General features: G+C 33.3%; 1 protein-coding gene across 16 annotated transcripts in view; it reads right to left on the minus strand.

The window, feature by feature from the left end:
* Ppip5k2 (diphosphoinositol pentakisphosphate kinase 2) overlaps positions 1 to 18856 on the minus strand; it is a 70871-nt gene that overhangs the window by 20416 nt on the left and 31599 nt on the right. For 12 of the 16 annotated variants that reach the window (XM_033767475.1, XM_033767500.1, XM_033767491.1 and 9 more), the window contains 9 exons: positions 18043 to 18168; positions 17641 to 17762; positions 17229 to 17411; positions 11056 to 11197; positions 10161 to 10384; positions 5817 to 5944; positions 5080 to 5194; positions 3626 to 3733; positions 3422 to 3538 (listed from right to left, as the gene is read on the minus strand). In XM_033767475.1, coding sequence (XP_033623366.1) covers positions 3422 to 3538; positions 3626 to 3733; positions 5080 to 5194; positions 5817 to 5944; positions 10161 to 10384; positions 11056 to 11197; positions 17229 to 17411; positions 17641 to 17762; positions 18043 to 18168 — 1265 coding nt within the window. The remainder of the gene's footprint in view (positions 1 to 3421; positions 3539 to 3625; positions 3734 to 5079; positions 5195 to 5816; positions 5945 to 10160; positions 10385 to 11055; positions 11198 to 17228; positions 17412 to 17640; positions 17763 to 18042; positions 18169 to 18856) is intronic. The other 4 variants (XM_033767503.1, XM_033767482.1, XM_033767473.1 and 1 more) reach the window with 1 other exon arrangement.

Here is an 18856-nt window from a genome sequence, read left to right on the forward strand (position 1 = left end):
TAAAACCCAGAAAAAAAAAAAAAAAAAAAAAAAAAAAAAAAAAGAGCAGATTGAAAAATAACTACAAATGGACTGCTGGACTAGAAGAGAGATACAAAGAAAATACTGTGCATGAAGAACAAAGAGAAAAAAATATATAAAGAAGAGTGTAAGAAATACATAGCCAAAGGGTTTAAGATGTATTATAAATCTAATACAGATAAAGAGAAAAGGCAAAGAGTAATTATTTAAAAAGAGAATTACTGCAAACATTCCAGAAAGCAATAAAAGATAATGCTACAGGATTAAGAAGCACTTTTAACCTAGACATATCAAAGTTAAACTGCTGAAAATGAAAGACAATCATACAGTAGTGAAAGTATCTTGAAGGTGGAGGTTTTAAAAGAGCAAAAGAAATGTACAAGAGATGAAAAAATACAAAACAAATGACAGGTATGTTAAGCTTGAATACATCAGTAATTACAGTAAGTTAAATATGACAAATCAAAGGCCAAGATTATTAAAAATAGATTAAAAAATCCAAGATCCATATGATGTTTACAATTAACACACAATGTATAGAAACATACAAGAAGATTGAGTAAAATGAAAAAAGAAAAGACATACAAAGAAAATGATAAAGGTATTATAGCTATAATGCCAAAGTAGACTATAGGCAAGAAATATTTTCTAGGCATAAATAAATGACTTTTAATAATTAAGAAAGAGAAAAGAAAAATTAAATAGTCCCAATTTGTATGCACAGTCTCAAAGTGTGGTGCAAAAATTCTAAACATCATAAGGAAAAAGAGACAATAATCTCCATGGGATATTTTTTCATACCATTCCAAGTAGCTAATAAACAGCAATCAGACCAAAAAGTCTTTTAAGGATACAAAAGATTAAGCACTAGTAATAAACCTTCCTGGCTGACTGGTACTGAACCAAAGATAACAAAATATACATTTGAGTATGCATGTGGCATTTATAAAAAATTAAGTATACATAGGCCAATACTTTCTAAATATATTCAAGACAAAAAGCACAACAAATAAAGTCTTTGACATCAGAGGAATTAAATTAGAAGCCACTAACAAAAGCTCATAGGTAGATTCTGTATGCTTAAGCCATATACCTCCAAAGCCATTAGTGGAAAAAAAAAATCACACAGAAATCAACATATTTTGAACTGACTGCTAAAACATATCTATGCAATACAGCTAAGGAGATACTAAGGTATACTAGAGCTCCAAATGCAGCCATTAGAAAAAGAAAACTTCATTTTTTTTGTTTTGTTTTGTTTTTGGTACAGGGGATTGAACTCGGGTCCTTGCACTTGCAAAGCAGGCCACTGAACTGCTGAGCTAAATCCCCGGCCCCTAAGAAAACTTTAAATACAGGTCTGAGTAGTCATCAAATATGTTAGAGTTGGTCAACAAAATACAACCGAAGAGAAGGAGAAGGAAGCAGAAAGCAACATCAGAGGCTAAAGACATAAAATATAAATGTTCAATAGAGAGAATCCACAAAGGAAACTGTTAGTTCTCTGAAAAGATTAAGAAAGCATAAGTTCTTGCCAAAACTCATTCATTGAGGAATGATGCATTAAGAAGTCACCATTATGAAAAAAAGAACAACCTTGCAGATCATAGACCAGCGATGGCGAACCTTTCAGAGCTTCAATGATACACACAGCCCACCGAGGCATGAGTGCCATAGGTTTGCCACTGTTATGGATAATAGATAATATAAGGATACCAAACAACTATATACCCTAATTCAAATAAAATAAAAAAGCCCAACTTACCACAATGGATATAAAAAGACAATGGTACAACCACTGTGGAAATCAGTATGGAGATACTTCAAAAAGGTAGGATTAGAAGTCTGCTGGGTATCTTCCCAAAAGAATTAAAAGAATCATACCACAGCGATATATGTGCACCCATATTTATATCAGCACAGTTTGTAACAGCTAAAACTTGGAAATAGTCCAATTGCCCATCAACTGGATACTGGATAAAGATGTGGGTTTTAAAAAAATAAAATGGGACACTTAGCAAATAGGAAGAAAAGGACCAAAGGTGTAGGGACAGTGAGAAGGATAGGGAAGGGGGAATAAGGGAAAAGGAAAAAAATATGAGAAAATGTAAAAATGGAATTAAAGTGTTTGAAGGTGTGGAGGGGAGGAGGGGGTGAAGGGAGGGTGGGGACAAGAGGAAAAAATGAGAACCAAGGCCTGGCATGTAAAGGTACAAGATCCCAATGATGAATGTAACTGTACTGTATACCTAAAATGTACCAATATATTAAATTTATAAATAAATAAATAAAATGGAATACTACTCAGCCATAAAGAATAAGGAACTAGAGACACTTATAGCTACATGGATGCACATTGAGGCCATACTCTAAAGTGAAATAAATAGGACACACGTGTAAATACTGAATAGTTTCTCTGGTATAAGAAAGTGAAAGTGTAAATAAGGATCAAAATGTATAATAGATAATTTGAAATAGGAAGAAAAAATCTAAAGGTGAAGAGGAAGAAAGAAGTCACAGAGGAAAGGAAAGGAAAGGAATAAATTTATGAAAAGAAAAAAGGAAACAAAGTCTTTGTAAATAAGGAGGGGTGGAGGGGTTGAAGGGAAGGCAAGGGAATGGGGAAAAAATAAGAATCACGATATATTATTTAAAGGTATAATTCCCAACGATAACTGCCATCATATTGTAGACCTAAATGTACAATAAATTTAATGAATAATTAAAAAAAAGAAATCTGAAGTCTCTATTATCAAAGAAACAAAACATTTAATTTAAAACATTCCCACAAACAAGGGCCAGGGATTTAGCTCAGTGGTACCACTGCCTGCCTCACAAACTTAAGGTCTGGAGTTTGATCCCCAGTATTAAAAAAAAAAAAAAAATCCCACAAACAAAATTCCATGTTCAGATGACCTCCAAACAAATTTTAACAAATATTTAAGGAAAAATTGTCAATCTTATATAAAATTTTCTAGATGGTACTTAATCCTTAATACAGTAAATATTAAAGTTCCAAGTGCTTTAACGTACAGTTTATCGTGAAATAGTCCTCAAGTAAAGCAACAATAAAAAATATAACATTACTATTCTAAAGACTGGGTTTAAAATCTAGTCTAATAAAGATAAAATTTTGAAATATTCTATGTATATAAATGTTTTCTACCCAGATTATATTTTAAAAAGTTTAAGCCAGTTTTCTACTTAGGAGTTAAGAATTATTGCCGGGGATTTAGCTCAGTGGTTTGGCTGCCTGCCTCACAAGTGCAAGGTCCTGAGTTCAACCTCCAGTACAAAAAAAAAAAGAATTATTTATAGTAACTAATAGAAAATCTTTACAGTAACCTGATGAAACTCTAAAGCCACAGTTATCGAAGCACTGAAAGTTTATCTGCATTACCTCTCTGGAAGCTGGTCTGTATCCATAGCCAGATGGTAAATTTTTATCTTCTTCACAACCTTTGGCTCCTGGACTAAAATGTAACTCAACATGAAAGCGTTCTTCTGAGGAAAGATCCTAAAATATACCAGGAAACACTTTTACAGAAACTAAATTCAAGCCATTTATCTCTGGCAGCACAGCCAAATCCAGAGGCTAACTTACCTTATTAGGGTCCTCGTAAAGCATAATAACAATCTGAGTCATGTAGTTGAGTTCACTGACAACATTTAGATAGTCCATAGCTCGTTTCCACTGTTCATCCTTTGATTCCTGAATAAAAGGAATATGGTAAGTATTTCCTCATACTGTATCACTTGAAAGTCACCTCTCTGTTCTCACGGTAGCTTGTTTAATCCTGAGCAATATCACAACACGTAAGGCATATAATAACGTGCACAATTTTTTCAAAATGACTTCATTTAAAAGTCTCAAAATTTTCTTAAGCCTGTTTAAATCATTTTAAAAGTCTTTTGCCAGTAGTACTGGAAACTCCAGTGGTAACTTTTTACAAAGTAGTTTATACAAAGTAAAAATGAAAAGTTCCTTGTAATACATTACCCATTACTGGATTCAAAGAGTAAAGAACAGTCTGTAATCTTCTCAGCACAAAAACACCTAGTGTGGTTTAATACGACACTATCCCATAAAGGTAGTGCTTTGCTCTTTACTATCATATAGTAAATGATGTATGTGACATATGCCTATCAATAAATATCCCTTATTTACTGTTATGATTTAGATCAAAAATGGCCCCCAAAGCTTCATGTGTTTGAAAGGTGACTGGATGACACAGGTGTCATGGCTGACTTCTTGTTAGAAGGTGGGGCCTGGTTGGAGATAGGTCACCAAGTACATGACATGGAAGGTTTCTCCCTCTCCAGCTCCTCCCTTCCCTTTCTACTTCCTGGTCCTCAAGAGAGGAGCACCTCTCCTCCACCAGACCCTTCCTGCCTTGGACTGAAAAACATAAGAGCAAATAAATCTCTCCTCCTCTCATTGCTGGGACAAAACTCACGCTCGATCAAAATTGTTCCACTTAAAGGACATTATATGATTTTTGAAGTTAGATGGCAGAAATAACATACACTTGCACCTTGCTATCCTAGGAAACTCACTCTTGGAACCTAACTGCATCTTGAGAAAGCAGGTCACATGAAGAGACCAGATGCTACTGTTCTGCTCAACAACCCCAGCTGAGGTCCCACCTGGTAAGTAACAAGCACTAAACATGTGAGAATACCTTTGAAATGACTGAGTCCCAGCCACTGCCTGACTACAACCTCATGAGACCTAAGTGAAACTGCCTAATTGAGCTTAGTCAACCCTCTAACCTCTGGAAATAGATCCATCAGCATCTCTTTCTTCACATCTCTAGTTGTCCACAAGATCACCTAAAATACTCATGCTGTGGGTTGGTCACATGGACCTTCTTAGAAGGAAAGAACATGTCTTTATCCCAAAATCTAGCAAAGTGCTTTGAATACAGTAAATCCTTGGAAAATGATGGTAAATCACAAAAGTTGATGATGAATTACTAAAGCTTCATAGTAAAAAGTGATTTAATTACTAATTCAAAAAAACTTTTTAGCTAAAGTGCAAAAGCTTGCTCTACTTACATCGCATAAGGCACCATAGCGAAGAATTGATAGCAAAGAATGTACATGACTTTCACTGGTAAAATATAATCTGGTACGGACATGACGTTCAGGAGATAGAACACCTCTGGAATACCTAAAGTTGGAAGTATGAAGTATTAAAACATAGCCATATAATAAAAGCTTCTCTACATATAGAAATTATTTTATAAAATAGAATTTAATCTTCCTAGAGGTAAAAGTCCCTAACAAATAAACCTACCATTCTTCCAACCACACTCTATAACTGAGGAGTAACTTACACAATTGAGGAGATACTATACTTTGATAGATACTATTCTAACATGAAGTTAGCTGGAACTAACTAGGTCCTCTGAGGTTAGTTAAAGGACAATAAACTTAGTATTATTCATGTTAACTCTAAAGAGATTATTTTAGCTTTTCCAGTAGCAATAACAGAGGTTATAGACCTAAAGTTACTCACAAACATTCATGTAGGTGAACAGGGCACCCAGTGATGACCCTCTGTAAATGATGACACCTATCCCCTCTTCCCAGTCACCTGTTTTTCTCCAAATTGGTGTCAAAAACAGCCTTGGTTGGAAGTTAATTAACAGCAATATCTAGACAATCCTGTTTCCACAAAATATCAAGTGATATGCTCCCGATTTCTATATAGGAGCATTAAAAAATAATTTAGATTTGAAGTATGCAAAAACAGATCCCTACAGACTTAAACAACTAGTACGGTCTCTTACACAGGATGGAGCTTATTTACAGTGTCATCATCTTGTGTTCTCTGCAGGTCTGAGCGGATTTTTCTAACTAGAGGAGTACAGTAGCCTTTGGCAATCTCCAGTTTTTCAGCTTTAGTTATACCATATTCCTGAGCAGAAAATACATAGTATTAGAAAAAGGGTGTAAAAATGAAGTACTCTAACAAAGGCACTCCTGAATTAAGGAATTCTATTGAGACACAAATAACTGTATTAAGATGTATTTCTACATTAGACAACTCAGTATGCCTGTTTTATAACTGCAAATATTCTATTTCAAACTATACATATAATTGGAAAGATTCTGTGGCAGAGTTAATAAAGCAAGGAACAATAAAGAAAGGAGGATGAGTGGATTAATGCAATCTTTTATAATAGTATTCAGCTTAATCAGGAAATTTAAAATGTTTAAAATAACCCTAAAACATGGATGAAGGCAAGAATAACTGAAGCACAGACAAAAGGCAATAAACATGAAAGGAAATATAATTTAAGACACAAAATTTTTGGAGGCTAGGGTGCAGCTCAGTAGTAAGGTGGCTGCCCAGCACACAAAAGGCCCATGTTTGATTCTCAGCACCACCAAAAAAAAGAAAAAAGAACAAACAGACTTTGTCTATCCCAGTGTTGAAACACATTCCTTAAAAGCTTTTGTTTTTTGTTTTTTTTTTAATTTTTGGTTTTTTGAGACAGGGTCTCATAATGTAGTGGAGACTGACTTGGAACTCACTATGTAGCCCAGGCTGGTCTCAAAGTCACAGTGATCCTCCTGCCTCAGCCTCCAGAGTGCTGGGAATACAGGCAAGCACCACCACACCCAGCTTGGCTAATGTCCTTGATACTTTAAGTAGTGAGAAAAGATGCCCTGAAATTACCCAATTTATGATGTCTATAATCATTATGAATTAAATTATAAGGAACTGATGAAAATGAAGCAGCAAAAACCTAGTAATTATGAATTAATTGCAAAATGGTAGATTAGAAAACGACAGAAAAAAATCTGTGGGATGGGAGAGTGTGAGAAGGGAAGAACGCACAAAGAGGAGGGATAAACAAACAAAAAAAGGAGAATATGGAAAAAGGAAGAAATACACATACCCTCTTTCCAAGTTCATTCTGGGATACCTTAATTTAAAAACTATTTCCCGTGAACAGAAACCTCCAAAGAGATTCAGATGGCAAAACATCTGTACAGACAGCAAATCTCAAAATTGCCTAATAAAGAATATGCTTATTGTTTGCAGATGGGGAACCCATGAAAATGGAACCTCTTCCAGTCATTTACCTTAAAGCTTTTATTCCTAAATGCAGTCAATAATGTTTCCAATATGCATGACAGTGAGCTAGGAATACGAAAGGGGTATGTATATAATTGTGAATCTATATGTAAACAAAAGAAAACTACTGGAATTAAAATATTATTAGGGAAAAACATTTTTACATTTGTTTTAGCAAGCTATGAGGAAATGATCAGTTTCATATTCTGCTGGTCTGGATAAAAAAATAATTAAGGAGGTCTAAATTTACAGAAATAGGGTTAAGTACATGGAAAGACATATGTAAAGAATGAGAGAAACTAAGAGAATCCAGATTTCCAAGTACAAGAAACTGGTTAAACAAATTTACACATAGCTTTGCTGAAATAAAAAGTTCCTGATGTTAAATGAAGGGAAAAAAAACACTATGTTTTTTCTGATTCCATTTTTAGTTATGAATTAATGAGAATAATTATATGTACATAAATTTAAATAAAGAGGCCTTTAAAAATACTCCAAAACACTAATATGCTTTTGGTTGATAATGTTATAGTGAGCTTTTTCCTAATACACACACTTTCTACTTTTACAACAGATATATTTTTTTTTCAAGGAAATCTTTCTCTTCGAAACACATTTTGGCTCATCTGCCATCATTCTTTGGAACCGAGTAATTCTTAGAAACCTGTGTTCTCATAGGTAGGTGCAATATTTCTGCCACAAATAGAACTGGTTAAGATACAAAATGGGCTATTTATAGGCTTTCTGTGGTGATTTCCATGACAATGTCTGTACTTTATATGGCAAATGCTTTTATGAATAATGCTCTGCATTTCATAATCTACAGCTAACCATAGAAATCATCTCTAAATTTTAATTCACTTAACACAGACACTGAATTGATTAAATTTAAGAGTAGAAATTGTCTTTTTAGAGGCACAGTAATGCTTTGAAGTATGCCAGAAGGTACAAACATCTTTCCTACACAGTGACAGTGTTGTTTGCATCAGTCTTTTCCTAAACAAGTAAAAATTTCTATATTTGACTGGATGGTCAAATCACAGTTTACAGTTCATCTGCATGAAAACATGTAAATTTTACTCCTTCCATTATAAATAATATTTTCATGACAAATTATTACTATTAATACTTCTAATTTTAATTATTTTTTCAGTGATTGAAAATACCAGCATTTTGTTCAGTTTCTGGACTTAGGAAGCCTAAACCAATAAAGCAAGTTACTATTAATTGAACTAAATACAATATTCTATTAAAAAAAAAGAATTCCCAAGTATCTGCCACAAAAGTAATATCAAATTAAAAATTTAAGAAAGTAAATCCAACTTTTCCTCTTCTCAACTTAATTGCATTGAAGCATATAAGTCTCCTCGTTTAAAAGTTATGAATTTACTAAAAATATGCCCATGTCCTGGAGGCTTGGGTATAATTTTTGTCTTAAGAGAACCAAGATATAAAAAATGATTTACCACCCACCCAATTTTAGAGGTATCATCAATAAATTCTATCATTATTGGGGAAAAAGTAATCTGCTTTTCGCAGAGAATTACTATAATAGTCATTGAGAACAGCTGAGTTTGAAGAATTACTTAAAAAACACAAATGATAGCCCAAATCTTAATAAACATATTAATCTTTGGTGCTTCTTTTAGTCATGATATTTTAACAATTCATTATGAATAGTTAAACTACATGGTAATGGTGCATTTCAACTATAGAACAATTTTATCATTCTCAATTCTAACATGTTCTACTATAAGTATTATTATCTACTATTCTAACATGTTTCTACTATATTGAGTAGAAAAACTAAAGGAGTGAAGTTAAACTATGTAATGACACAGGTGTGATTATGCTAAATGCAGGTACAAATTCTCTACGGTAAGTGGTATCATTATGTACGCCTAAAATGTAACAACAAATGTTTTGCTATTAAAAAAAGAATGAAAAAGAAAAAGCATTTCTAGATTTAGTCACAGAGTAGGTAATACATTTAGATGTATAGGAAAATTTGAATAAATTTTCTATCTTGAACTTCATAACAATGGTCGATGCTAACACAGTAAATTTACTTATGTAGTTATAATCACATCACTGTTATTTTGAGATCATATGTTTTTAACCCACAGTTAAAACTGAATCCTGTAGAATTTTGTGTTCATTTTAATGGTAATACTCAAGTATCTTACATTATAAAAACAAAACCTTTTATTTTGAAAAATTAAAAAATTTAAAGAATAAGATTTGTCTTTTTCATTTCAAACAGTGAGAAGAAAAATTATAACAATAATTATAAAAATGTTTCTGTGTATGGCACTGGGATTGAACCCAGGGCCTTGTTCATGCACGGCAAGCACCTACCAATGAGCTATACTGCCAGCCCCACATTTAAATTTTATTTTGAGACAAGGTCTCACTAAATTGTCCAGGTTTGCCTCAAATTTGTAATTCTTCTGCCTTGGTTTCCCAAAAGCTGAGTTCGTTTTCTAAATTCTCATTTCTTGAAGCAAACCTCAAAGGCACATTCTTGATAACCAAGATATATTTACCTACTTTTAAAAAGGATTCATGTTTGTAAGTCACTGCTTTACATTATAAAACTATCCATCTCATATATACGACCAAGTAAATGTATAGTTGCTCCTTCATACTGAAGGAACATAATGTTAGTATGGACTGTGAATGTTAGAAAACGTACAGTGGCAGTATTTTAACCATTTATATATAAGGGCATTTACAAGTGAGTCTATTTGGATTATTTTTTATATTTATAGTTTTCATATATCTCATTTTTTGTATCTTTAATACCTTCCACTTCATCTTGTTGTGAAACTAAAACTGCTCTAATATACAATTTATTTTCAAGAAGACACTTCAAGTAAAAATGTTCAAAATCAGATGTGATTAGTATAAGCAAAACAAAAGGTTCACTATATAAATCATAATTACTTAATTTAAAAGTTTTCTAGTCATGAAAACCAACTCTATCTAGACATTTAAAATATGTACTTTAAAAACTGTTTAAGAAAATTGATTCTTAATAATTAGTTACCTGAGGGATAACAATATCTGCTAAAGCCTTGGAAAGCCTATATAATTCCATTGTATCTTCTAATTTTAGAGAACCGTTATGCTGGACATCATATTTTATACAGTCATATATATCAGGAATCTTACTAATGTCATATCTTCCATTCTTTGTTTTAAAGTCTTTTTCCAACTTGGACCATCTACGTAGCATAAGCTCCAAGGTTTCACTATGGTAAAGCTGAATATCTAAAACAACATCACATTTTCAGTACATTTAGCTTAAAAATCTGATTAAGAATATACATTAAAATCAGAATATCAGAAACTTTTAAAGTTGTAGAGGTAAAACTATATAAAGTTAGAACATATTACTATAGGCATATGACATTAGCAATCAAATATTTTTTAGACTTAAGTCCTTGGTATAAAAACTTGGGTTGAAAACTTGTAAAAGATCTTTTCCATGTTATGGACTTTCTGGTTATTTTTATTACATTCCTATAATTAACACAAGAGGCAGACAACCTTTAGCAGAAAAGAATCTTACAGATTAAAAATTGTTCAAATGACATGTATGTACCAGTAAAAAAAAAAAAAAAAAAAAAAATCGAAGATGTCAAAGTTGTCCAGATTGTTAACCAAGTTAACCCCGGGGCCATAGCCCTTAGCATCTTGTTTGCACCTCCCTCTTATTATACCTATACACTGTGCAACTATCTGACAATGCTAAAACACTAATCAAATGAGAATGTTCTATTGTGTTTTTCATATTATCATGGATAAAAACAACCACAATTTAGCTATTATTTCTTTGCTGCATACATGTTAACTCATACTATACCCTGATCTTCAGAGAGGCTTGCTTTCTTAAAACTAGATTGATGTTTATTTATTTTATGCCCTAAAATTTTTTTTACCTGATGATTTTGGATCTTCCATCCGATGTCTGATTTGAGAAGTCAAACTTTGAATCAAAGAATAAACTTTGTCACAGGTCTTCACAGGATTTTTAATTAAATGCATTGATTTGATCAGAGAAATGCTTCCAGATGGAGTAAGCTACAAATGAATGAAGTACATATTTTATAACTTGTTATTCTTAGCTACCTAAGAGAGCATACAAAATTTTCCAAAAATAATTCTATTCCACAAACTAAGATGTCATCCAAAATATGGTAAAAAGATCAAGGAGTAGGTAAAAGCATCATAATTTCATGCTGCAAAAATATTCAAGTTTAGCTACCATTAGATTACCCACAAAGAATATCTAGCAAAAATATTCTAACTTAAGCCATGAGATTTGATGAGCAGTTACTGATTTATAATATGCAAATATGGTTTTAACACCTTGACATATATTTACATGTAATTACACTAAGCCTCTATTATTACTGTCACCACTTTATCCAGATGAGATACCTAGATCTGAAGATAAGCAACTTGCTTAAGATCAAATAACCAGTATATGAAGGAGTAGGATTCAAATACATGTAGTCTGACTACAGAATTCACGTGCTTAACCACTAAGCTATTATATATTTGAAATATATACATATTATTTCTATTCAATAAAAGCCACTAATGCGTAACACAGTTACAAATCCAGGTTTGGCACTTAGCTTGGCAAGTTATTTAACCACATGAAGTAAGTTACTACAAAGATAAAAAAATGTATAGTAGAACTCCATTTCTGCTTATGGTGGACTAGGTAACTTGCACCAAAAAAATGAGATTTCTTATGTTTAAGAAGGCAAAAAACAAAAAAAACAAAAGACCCCTGAAAATTAAAGACTAGCAATTATTTAAAAAAGCAAATAGAAATTCTAGAATAAAAAAATAGAGTGGTTGATAATAAAGCATATTAATTATAGCCAAAGATAAATTTGGTAAATTGAACATACATTACGATATTATATCTGGAATAAAGCACAGAGACGAAAAAAGGAAGAAATTCAAATTATAGATAAGAAAAGACAAAGTAATAAGCTCCAACAAACATATATTTGGAGATAACTCAGAAGAATTTAAGAGATGTAATATACCAAAAAGCCTATTCAAAACCAATGACAAGTATCAAACCACAGATGAAAAAATCCCAATAAACTGTCAGCAGGCTATAAAGTGATCTACAGGGGCTAGGTACAATGCAGTTCGATGGAAGAGCAATAGTCTAGCACATGGCATTAGTACCTAAAACCACTAGAGAAAAACAAGGGCAATTTCTATCTAGACTTACAACAGAAAACTGCTATGAATGAAAGATAAAAATAAAATGTTAAAAGTAGTGAGGAGCTATTAAAAATTATTTTCAAAACTGTAACAATAAGACTAACAGCTGACTTCTTAAGATAAACAATGACTGCTAAGCATCATCCTAGAATTCCAAATCAGTGAAAATATTTAACAAGAATAAAGAAATAGACATCTTCAGACAAACAACAAAAATCCCAAGAATTCACCACTACCAGACTAATAGAATTACTACACTACTTTTTGTTCATAAGAAAAATAACCCTAAATGAAAGCTCTTAATTAAATAAATAATAAAGAGTGATTAAATAGTAACAGACATCTAGCAAAATAGCCATGTAGAGTGCTGGGTAAGCTTACCTCTTACAAAAGTCCGTAACACAGAAGAAACAGCTGCACTTTGGCTAGAATACTTAAAGAGAACACTGGAGTATAATGTAGATGAAATGGAGAAACTGTGGACCGGGAAGATTTAAGATGGCTCTATAAAGATGGGAAAGAAATACTACACGTCTCTGAAATAGAACAGTCTTCCTGTAATGGGAGTCTCTCAGCTCCCAAGGTCCCTCGAAATGTTTGCTGCTCTGGAATCCAGCATCCTCTATGTAGGCCTTGAGCCCGGCTTAGGGAGTGCAAGGGTGTGCACAGCGCTGCACTATTCTGGAGGATAAGCCGAGTCCATCTTCTACACTGTCTCTCTCCCACCAGTGCCATTCTGACGCACAATCCTCCCTTCACTGCCATGTACTTCCTTCCAGCATGAACTCATCCGTGACACACATGCCAGCCTGTTGGACTAATTCCACTCCAGCATGATCCACAGAGACTGACAGGCTCCTTGGCCCACTGCTGTGTGCACTGCACCTAAATTAATCAATTGCAGCTAAAGAATACATATGGAGCTAAATCACTGTACCCAAGTGGAACCAAAGCCATAACAAACTGACACCAGAAGATACATCTGCAGGAGAAAGTTTTACTACGAAAACCACCAGATCAAACTCTGAGAGATGTGCCATATGTGCAAATACCAAAGTTGAGACATAAGTGGTATGAATAGCAAGGTAACATAATGCCTCTGAAGGAACATAATAACTCACTGACATAAACGCCAGAGAATAGAAGTTTAATGAAATGCCGGAAACAGAGCTCAGAATAATTACTGTACGGAAACTCAGTGAGATATAAGAGAATAGAGGCAATTCAATGAAATTAGAAAAACAGGTCTTGATAAGAATGGGAAATTCAGCAAAGAAATAGTTTTTAAAAAGTAAACAAATTTTGGAGCTGAAGAATTCAAAACATAAAATTAAAAAATATTGTGGAGAACATTAATAGACTAGAACAAAACAAAAAATTTCTGAATGTGAAGACCCATTCTGACACTAATTCTTCTCAAGCTATCCCAAAGAACTAAAAAGGAAGGAACTCTTCAACAAAACCACCATTATACTGATTATCTAAACCAGACAGAGATACAATAGAAAAAGAAAACTGTAAGTCAATATCCCTAATGAAGAGAGATACAAAAATCCTCTACAAAATACAAGCAAACTAAATCCTACAACACACCAAAAACACTATAGATTACGATAAAATGAGATTTATGTACAGATGCAATGATAGTTCAACATAATGAATAAACACAATATCACACCAACAGAACAAAGGATAAAAACCAAATGATCATCTCACTAGATGCAGAAAAACCATTCAATAAGATCAGCACCTTTCATGATAAAAGGTTAATAAGTATAAAAGGACAGCATCTCGATATAATAAAGTCTATATAAGACAAACAAGCAGTCAACATCATCAGGGAAAAGCTGAAAACATTTCTTCTAGGCAGTAGAACAAGACAGGATGTTTACTTTTACAACTCTTATTCAACATAGTACTAGAAGTCTTAGCCACAGCAATAAGACTAGAGAAAAAAATAAAAGACCGACACAGAAAGGGAAAAAGTCAAATTATCCTTGATTTGCAGATGACATAATTCTATGAATAGAAAAATCTCAAGAATCCACCAAAAAGTATTGAACTTATAAATTTAGTAAGGTTGCAGAACAAAGACTCAAATACAAAAATCAATAGTATTTTTATATAGTAATTAAAAACATGCTCAGAAAGAAGCCAAGAAATCAATCTTACCCTCAATAGCTATAATAATAAGAAGAATATAATAATAATATGATAGCTAGGAATAAATCTAAACAAGTTAACTTCTACAATGAAAATTATGAAACACTGATGAAAAAACTGAAGACAAAAAAGAAGAAAGACCTTTCATATTCATGGATTGAAAAAAAATAACATTTGTTAAAATGTACATATTATGGAAAGCAGTTTGTAGATTCAACAGAACTAATAACAACATACCAATAGTATGCATCCTTCCCAAAAATAGAAAAAGCAATCATAAATTCACAGGGAGCACACAAGATACCAAAAAATCCAAGCAATTTTGAGCAAAATGAACAAAGCTAGAAGCATCATGATTCCAGATCTCTATACATACTATAGGGTGAGAGGAACCAAAACAACAAGGTACTGGCATAAAAACTAACACATAAACCAATAGAAGAAAAAAAAAAAAACCAGAGAGCCCAGAATTAAATTAATAATCTATAGGCAGTTGATTTTCAATAAAGACACCAAAAACATAAATTTGAAAAAGGTAACTTTTTAAATAATTAGTAAACTAGAACTACTTTGGTTAGATATACACACAAATCCAAATATCTATGATATTCTAGATACAGAAAGACTATAAAAAAAGAGCAATATAAAAAGTCAGGTATCACAATTCCCAACTTGAAACTATACTACAAAGCCACTATGATAAAAACAGCATGGTACTGGCAAAGAACAAGACCCAAGGATCAATGGAATAGATTAAAAGATGCAGAAACAACACCAGACATACTCAGCTACCTCATCCTTGACAAAGGAGTCAACAATCCTCACTGGAGGAAAGATAGCCTCTTTAATAAATAGTGTTGGAAAAACTGGCTTTAAACTTGCCAAAGATTAAAACTAGATCCCTATCTTTCACCATGCCAAAAACTAAAATCCAAGTGGATTAAAGATCTAAATAGCAAAGCAGAAACACTAAACTTCCTGGAAAGTAATTTTGAAGACACTGACATAGGAGAAGACTTTATGAACAAATCCTCAGCAGTACAAGAGCTTGCACAAAGAATAAACAACTGAGATCTCATTATATTAAAAAGTTTTTGCAGTGCAAGCGAAACCACCAATAGAGCTAAGAGACAACCTACAATGTTGGAAAACATTTTTACCAGCTACTCTGCAGGCAAAGCACTACTATCTAGAATATGTAAAAAACTCAAAAAAATCAGACCCCCCGCAAACATAAAGACTCAATTCTAAAATGGGCATCTGAAATGAACAGACATTTCTCAGACCAACAAATAAAAGCAGCAAATAAATATATGAAAAAATGTCCAACATCACTGGTCATTTGAGAGATGAAGATGAAAGCAAGAAGAATGACTTCTATCAAGAAATAACCATACTGAATAGTTTCTCTGGTGTGAATAAACTGCAATAATACATAAGATCCTAATAAGATTACTGACATTGTGAAATGGGAAGGAAGGGGCTAAAGGTGTAGGGAAGGTGGGATGGGTAGGGGAAGGGGAATAAGGGAAAAGAAAAAAAGTGAGATAATGAAAAGATGGAAATAAAGTGTTTGTAGATGGGGAGGGGAGGAGGGGGTGAAGGGAGGGCAGGGACAAGGGGAAAAAATGAGAACCAAGACCTGTCAGGTAAAGGTACAAGATCCCAGTAATGAATGTAACTGTACTGTATCCCTAAAATGTACCAATAAACTCAATTAAAGCTGGAAAAAAAAAAAGAAATGAACCAATAACAAATGCTGGCGGGGTTGTGGGGAGAAAGAAACCCTCCTCCATTGTTGGCAGGAGTGCAGTCTGGTGCAACCACTGTGGAAATCAATGTGGAGATACCTCAGAGAACTAGGATTAGAGATTCTATTTGACCCAGCTATTCTTCTGCTGGGTGTCTTTCCGAAAGAATTAAAAGAATCATACCACAGTGAAATCTGTACACCCATGTTTATAGCAGCACAGTTTGTAAAAGCTAAAACTTGAAAACAACCCAAAAGCCCATCAACTGGAGAATGGATAAAGAAGATGTGGTTTTTCTATAAAATGGAGTACTAATCAGCCATAAAGAATGAGAAACTAGAAACATTTATAGCTAAATGGATGTACATTGAGGCTATACTCTTAAGTTGAAGAAATAGGACACATATGAGTAAATACTGAATAGTTTCTCTGGTGTGAAAAACTAAAAGTGTAAATAAGGTTCAAAAGGTATAACTGGGAGTGTGAAATAGGAAGAAAATGGCTAAAGGGGAAGTGGGAAGGGGTAGGGAAAGGAAATAAGCGAAAAGAAAAAAATGAAAAAATAAAAACAAAGTCTTTGTAAATAGGGAAGGGTGAAGGGGGTGATAGGAGGGCAAGGGTATGGGGATATACAAGAACCAAGATATACCATGTAAACGTACAGATCCCAATGCAATGATAAATGTAACTGTATTGTTTTCTTTAAATGTACCAATAAACTTAATGGGGAAAAAAAGTCAGGATCATAGTTATTTCTAGGAGATAGAAACGGGTTAGCATCATGAAGGGAGGAACAGATAAGGGCCAGTGCTGTGCTGATGTTCTATTTCTCTATCTGGTGATTCCAAAAATATTTGCTTTAAAAGACATTAAACATGACAATTACATTTTAGGCATTTTTCTGCATGTAATATTTTCAGAATATAAAACAGTGTGCTAAGACCCACCTTCTCATAATCTTCAGGAGTAAAATCTCTGTCTTTCTGAAGTATTTCATGAAGTCTCGCTTTCACACGTTGTTGACAGCTGCTCAAAGAATCACTATCACTATCCAAAAGACCATTCATATTCGCACTTTTCACCATCTGAACTAGAATGGGTGTAAGCTCTCCTTCTAGAGCCAATAGCCCCTAAACATATTAAACAAAGGCAATAATTTTAAAATTAATATGCAAAATAGAAGATGTTATAACTTCATTATATTTTGAATTTCATAATATATAAACTATAGTTTATCACTGCCAGTCGTTGGCTTAGAAGTTCCAAATCTGGTAATTTTAAATATTGCTTCAGTAAAAATCTCTTAAACTGCTGTATTACATAAAAATTCTAGTAATTTAAAAATCCATTTACTGATACCTTTGCAAAAGCAGCTGCAGTCATCTGGACTCGCCCTTCATCGGAGGCATATATTTTGAGGTCATGTCGGTAGGTACTATGTAATCGAAGTAAACCACAACCAGGAAATCCTGCATAATCTCCTAAAAATAAATTCCCGAATCACTTAAGCTATATTTTTATTTCATTGTATTTCTTTAATCAAAAAGTACTTATAGTACTTTCAAAAATAAAAGTGTAAACCAGAAAAAAAAAAAGTACTTATAGGGGCTGGGGATTTGGCTCAGTGATTCTACTGCCTGCCTTGCAAGCACAAGGTCCTGAGTCTAATCCCTGGTACTCCCCCCAAAAAAGTACTTATAAATAATGATTTGCAAATAAAGTATATAAATTTAACCAAATTCAAGAAATTTCAAGATTTACCTTGACCTCCAGGATACATACACCTAAAAGCTCTTCCAAGTTCTTCAGCCTGGACCCTGCCTGCGGGGGTTAGTTCACCTCCCCATTTTAGAACCAACAGTAAGGATGGCTCTTCCCTTCGGCTGTCTAAAATGCACATAAGTTAATAAAACAAATGTTAATTATGTTTTTTAAAGAGACATACCTCAATATTAGTTTTTTTTTTTTGTCTGTGCTGTCTTCTATAATGTAATTTCAAATGCAAATTATTTTATTCCGTATCTTTGTAGGCTATTGCTTTCAGCAGAAATATCTTTTGGTCTACTTATGAAAATCTTACTCAAATTCAGAATCTCTTCCATACTTAGGAAATGGCTCCCAATTTTCTGCACAAGTATTGCATCTCCTCTCTTTACTCTCATAGTGATTTGTCCAATGTATTTAACATAGTTATGCTACATCTGATAGACCATGAGCTCCTTGACATCAGGGCCCAAAAATGATCTTTGTTTATATCAAGTGCTTTTTACAGTGCTGTCACATAAAAGAAAATATATTAGCTGAAGCGAAAAACATACATATGTTTTTTGAGTGGGAATCAGTGATTTATATGATTTTTAAGAAGAAATCTGATATGACAGCCTAACATATATCGTAGTTCAAATTTTAGCAAACAATGAAATGTAGTCAAGAGCAGCATTTGAATTGTGCAATCTTTGTAATTTCCAGATTATTTTCTCCGATCTGAAGGAGACACCCACCATAAGTGAGTAAGTTTCTGTACTTAACTTTGACCAGCCCTTTACCATGGCCTTAAGATCTGTGTTGAGATTTA

This window comes from Fukomys damarensis, unplaced genomic scaffold, assembly GCF_012274545.1.
Source record: "Fukomys damarensis isolate Sample0158 unplaced genomic scaffold, DMR_v1.0_HiC HiC_scaffold_3, whole genome shotgun sequence".
Classification (NCBI taxonomy): Eukaryota; Metazoa; Chordata; class Mammalia; order Rodentia; family Bathyergidae; genus Fukomys; species Fukomys damarensis.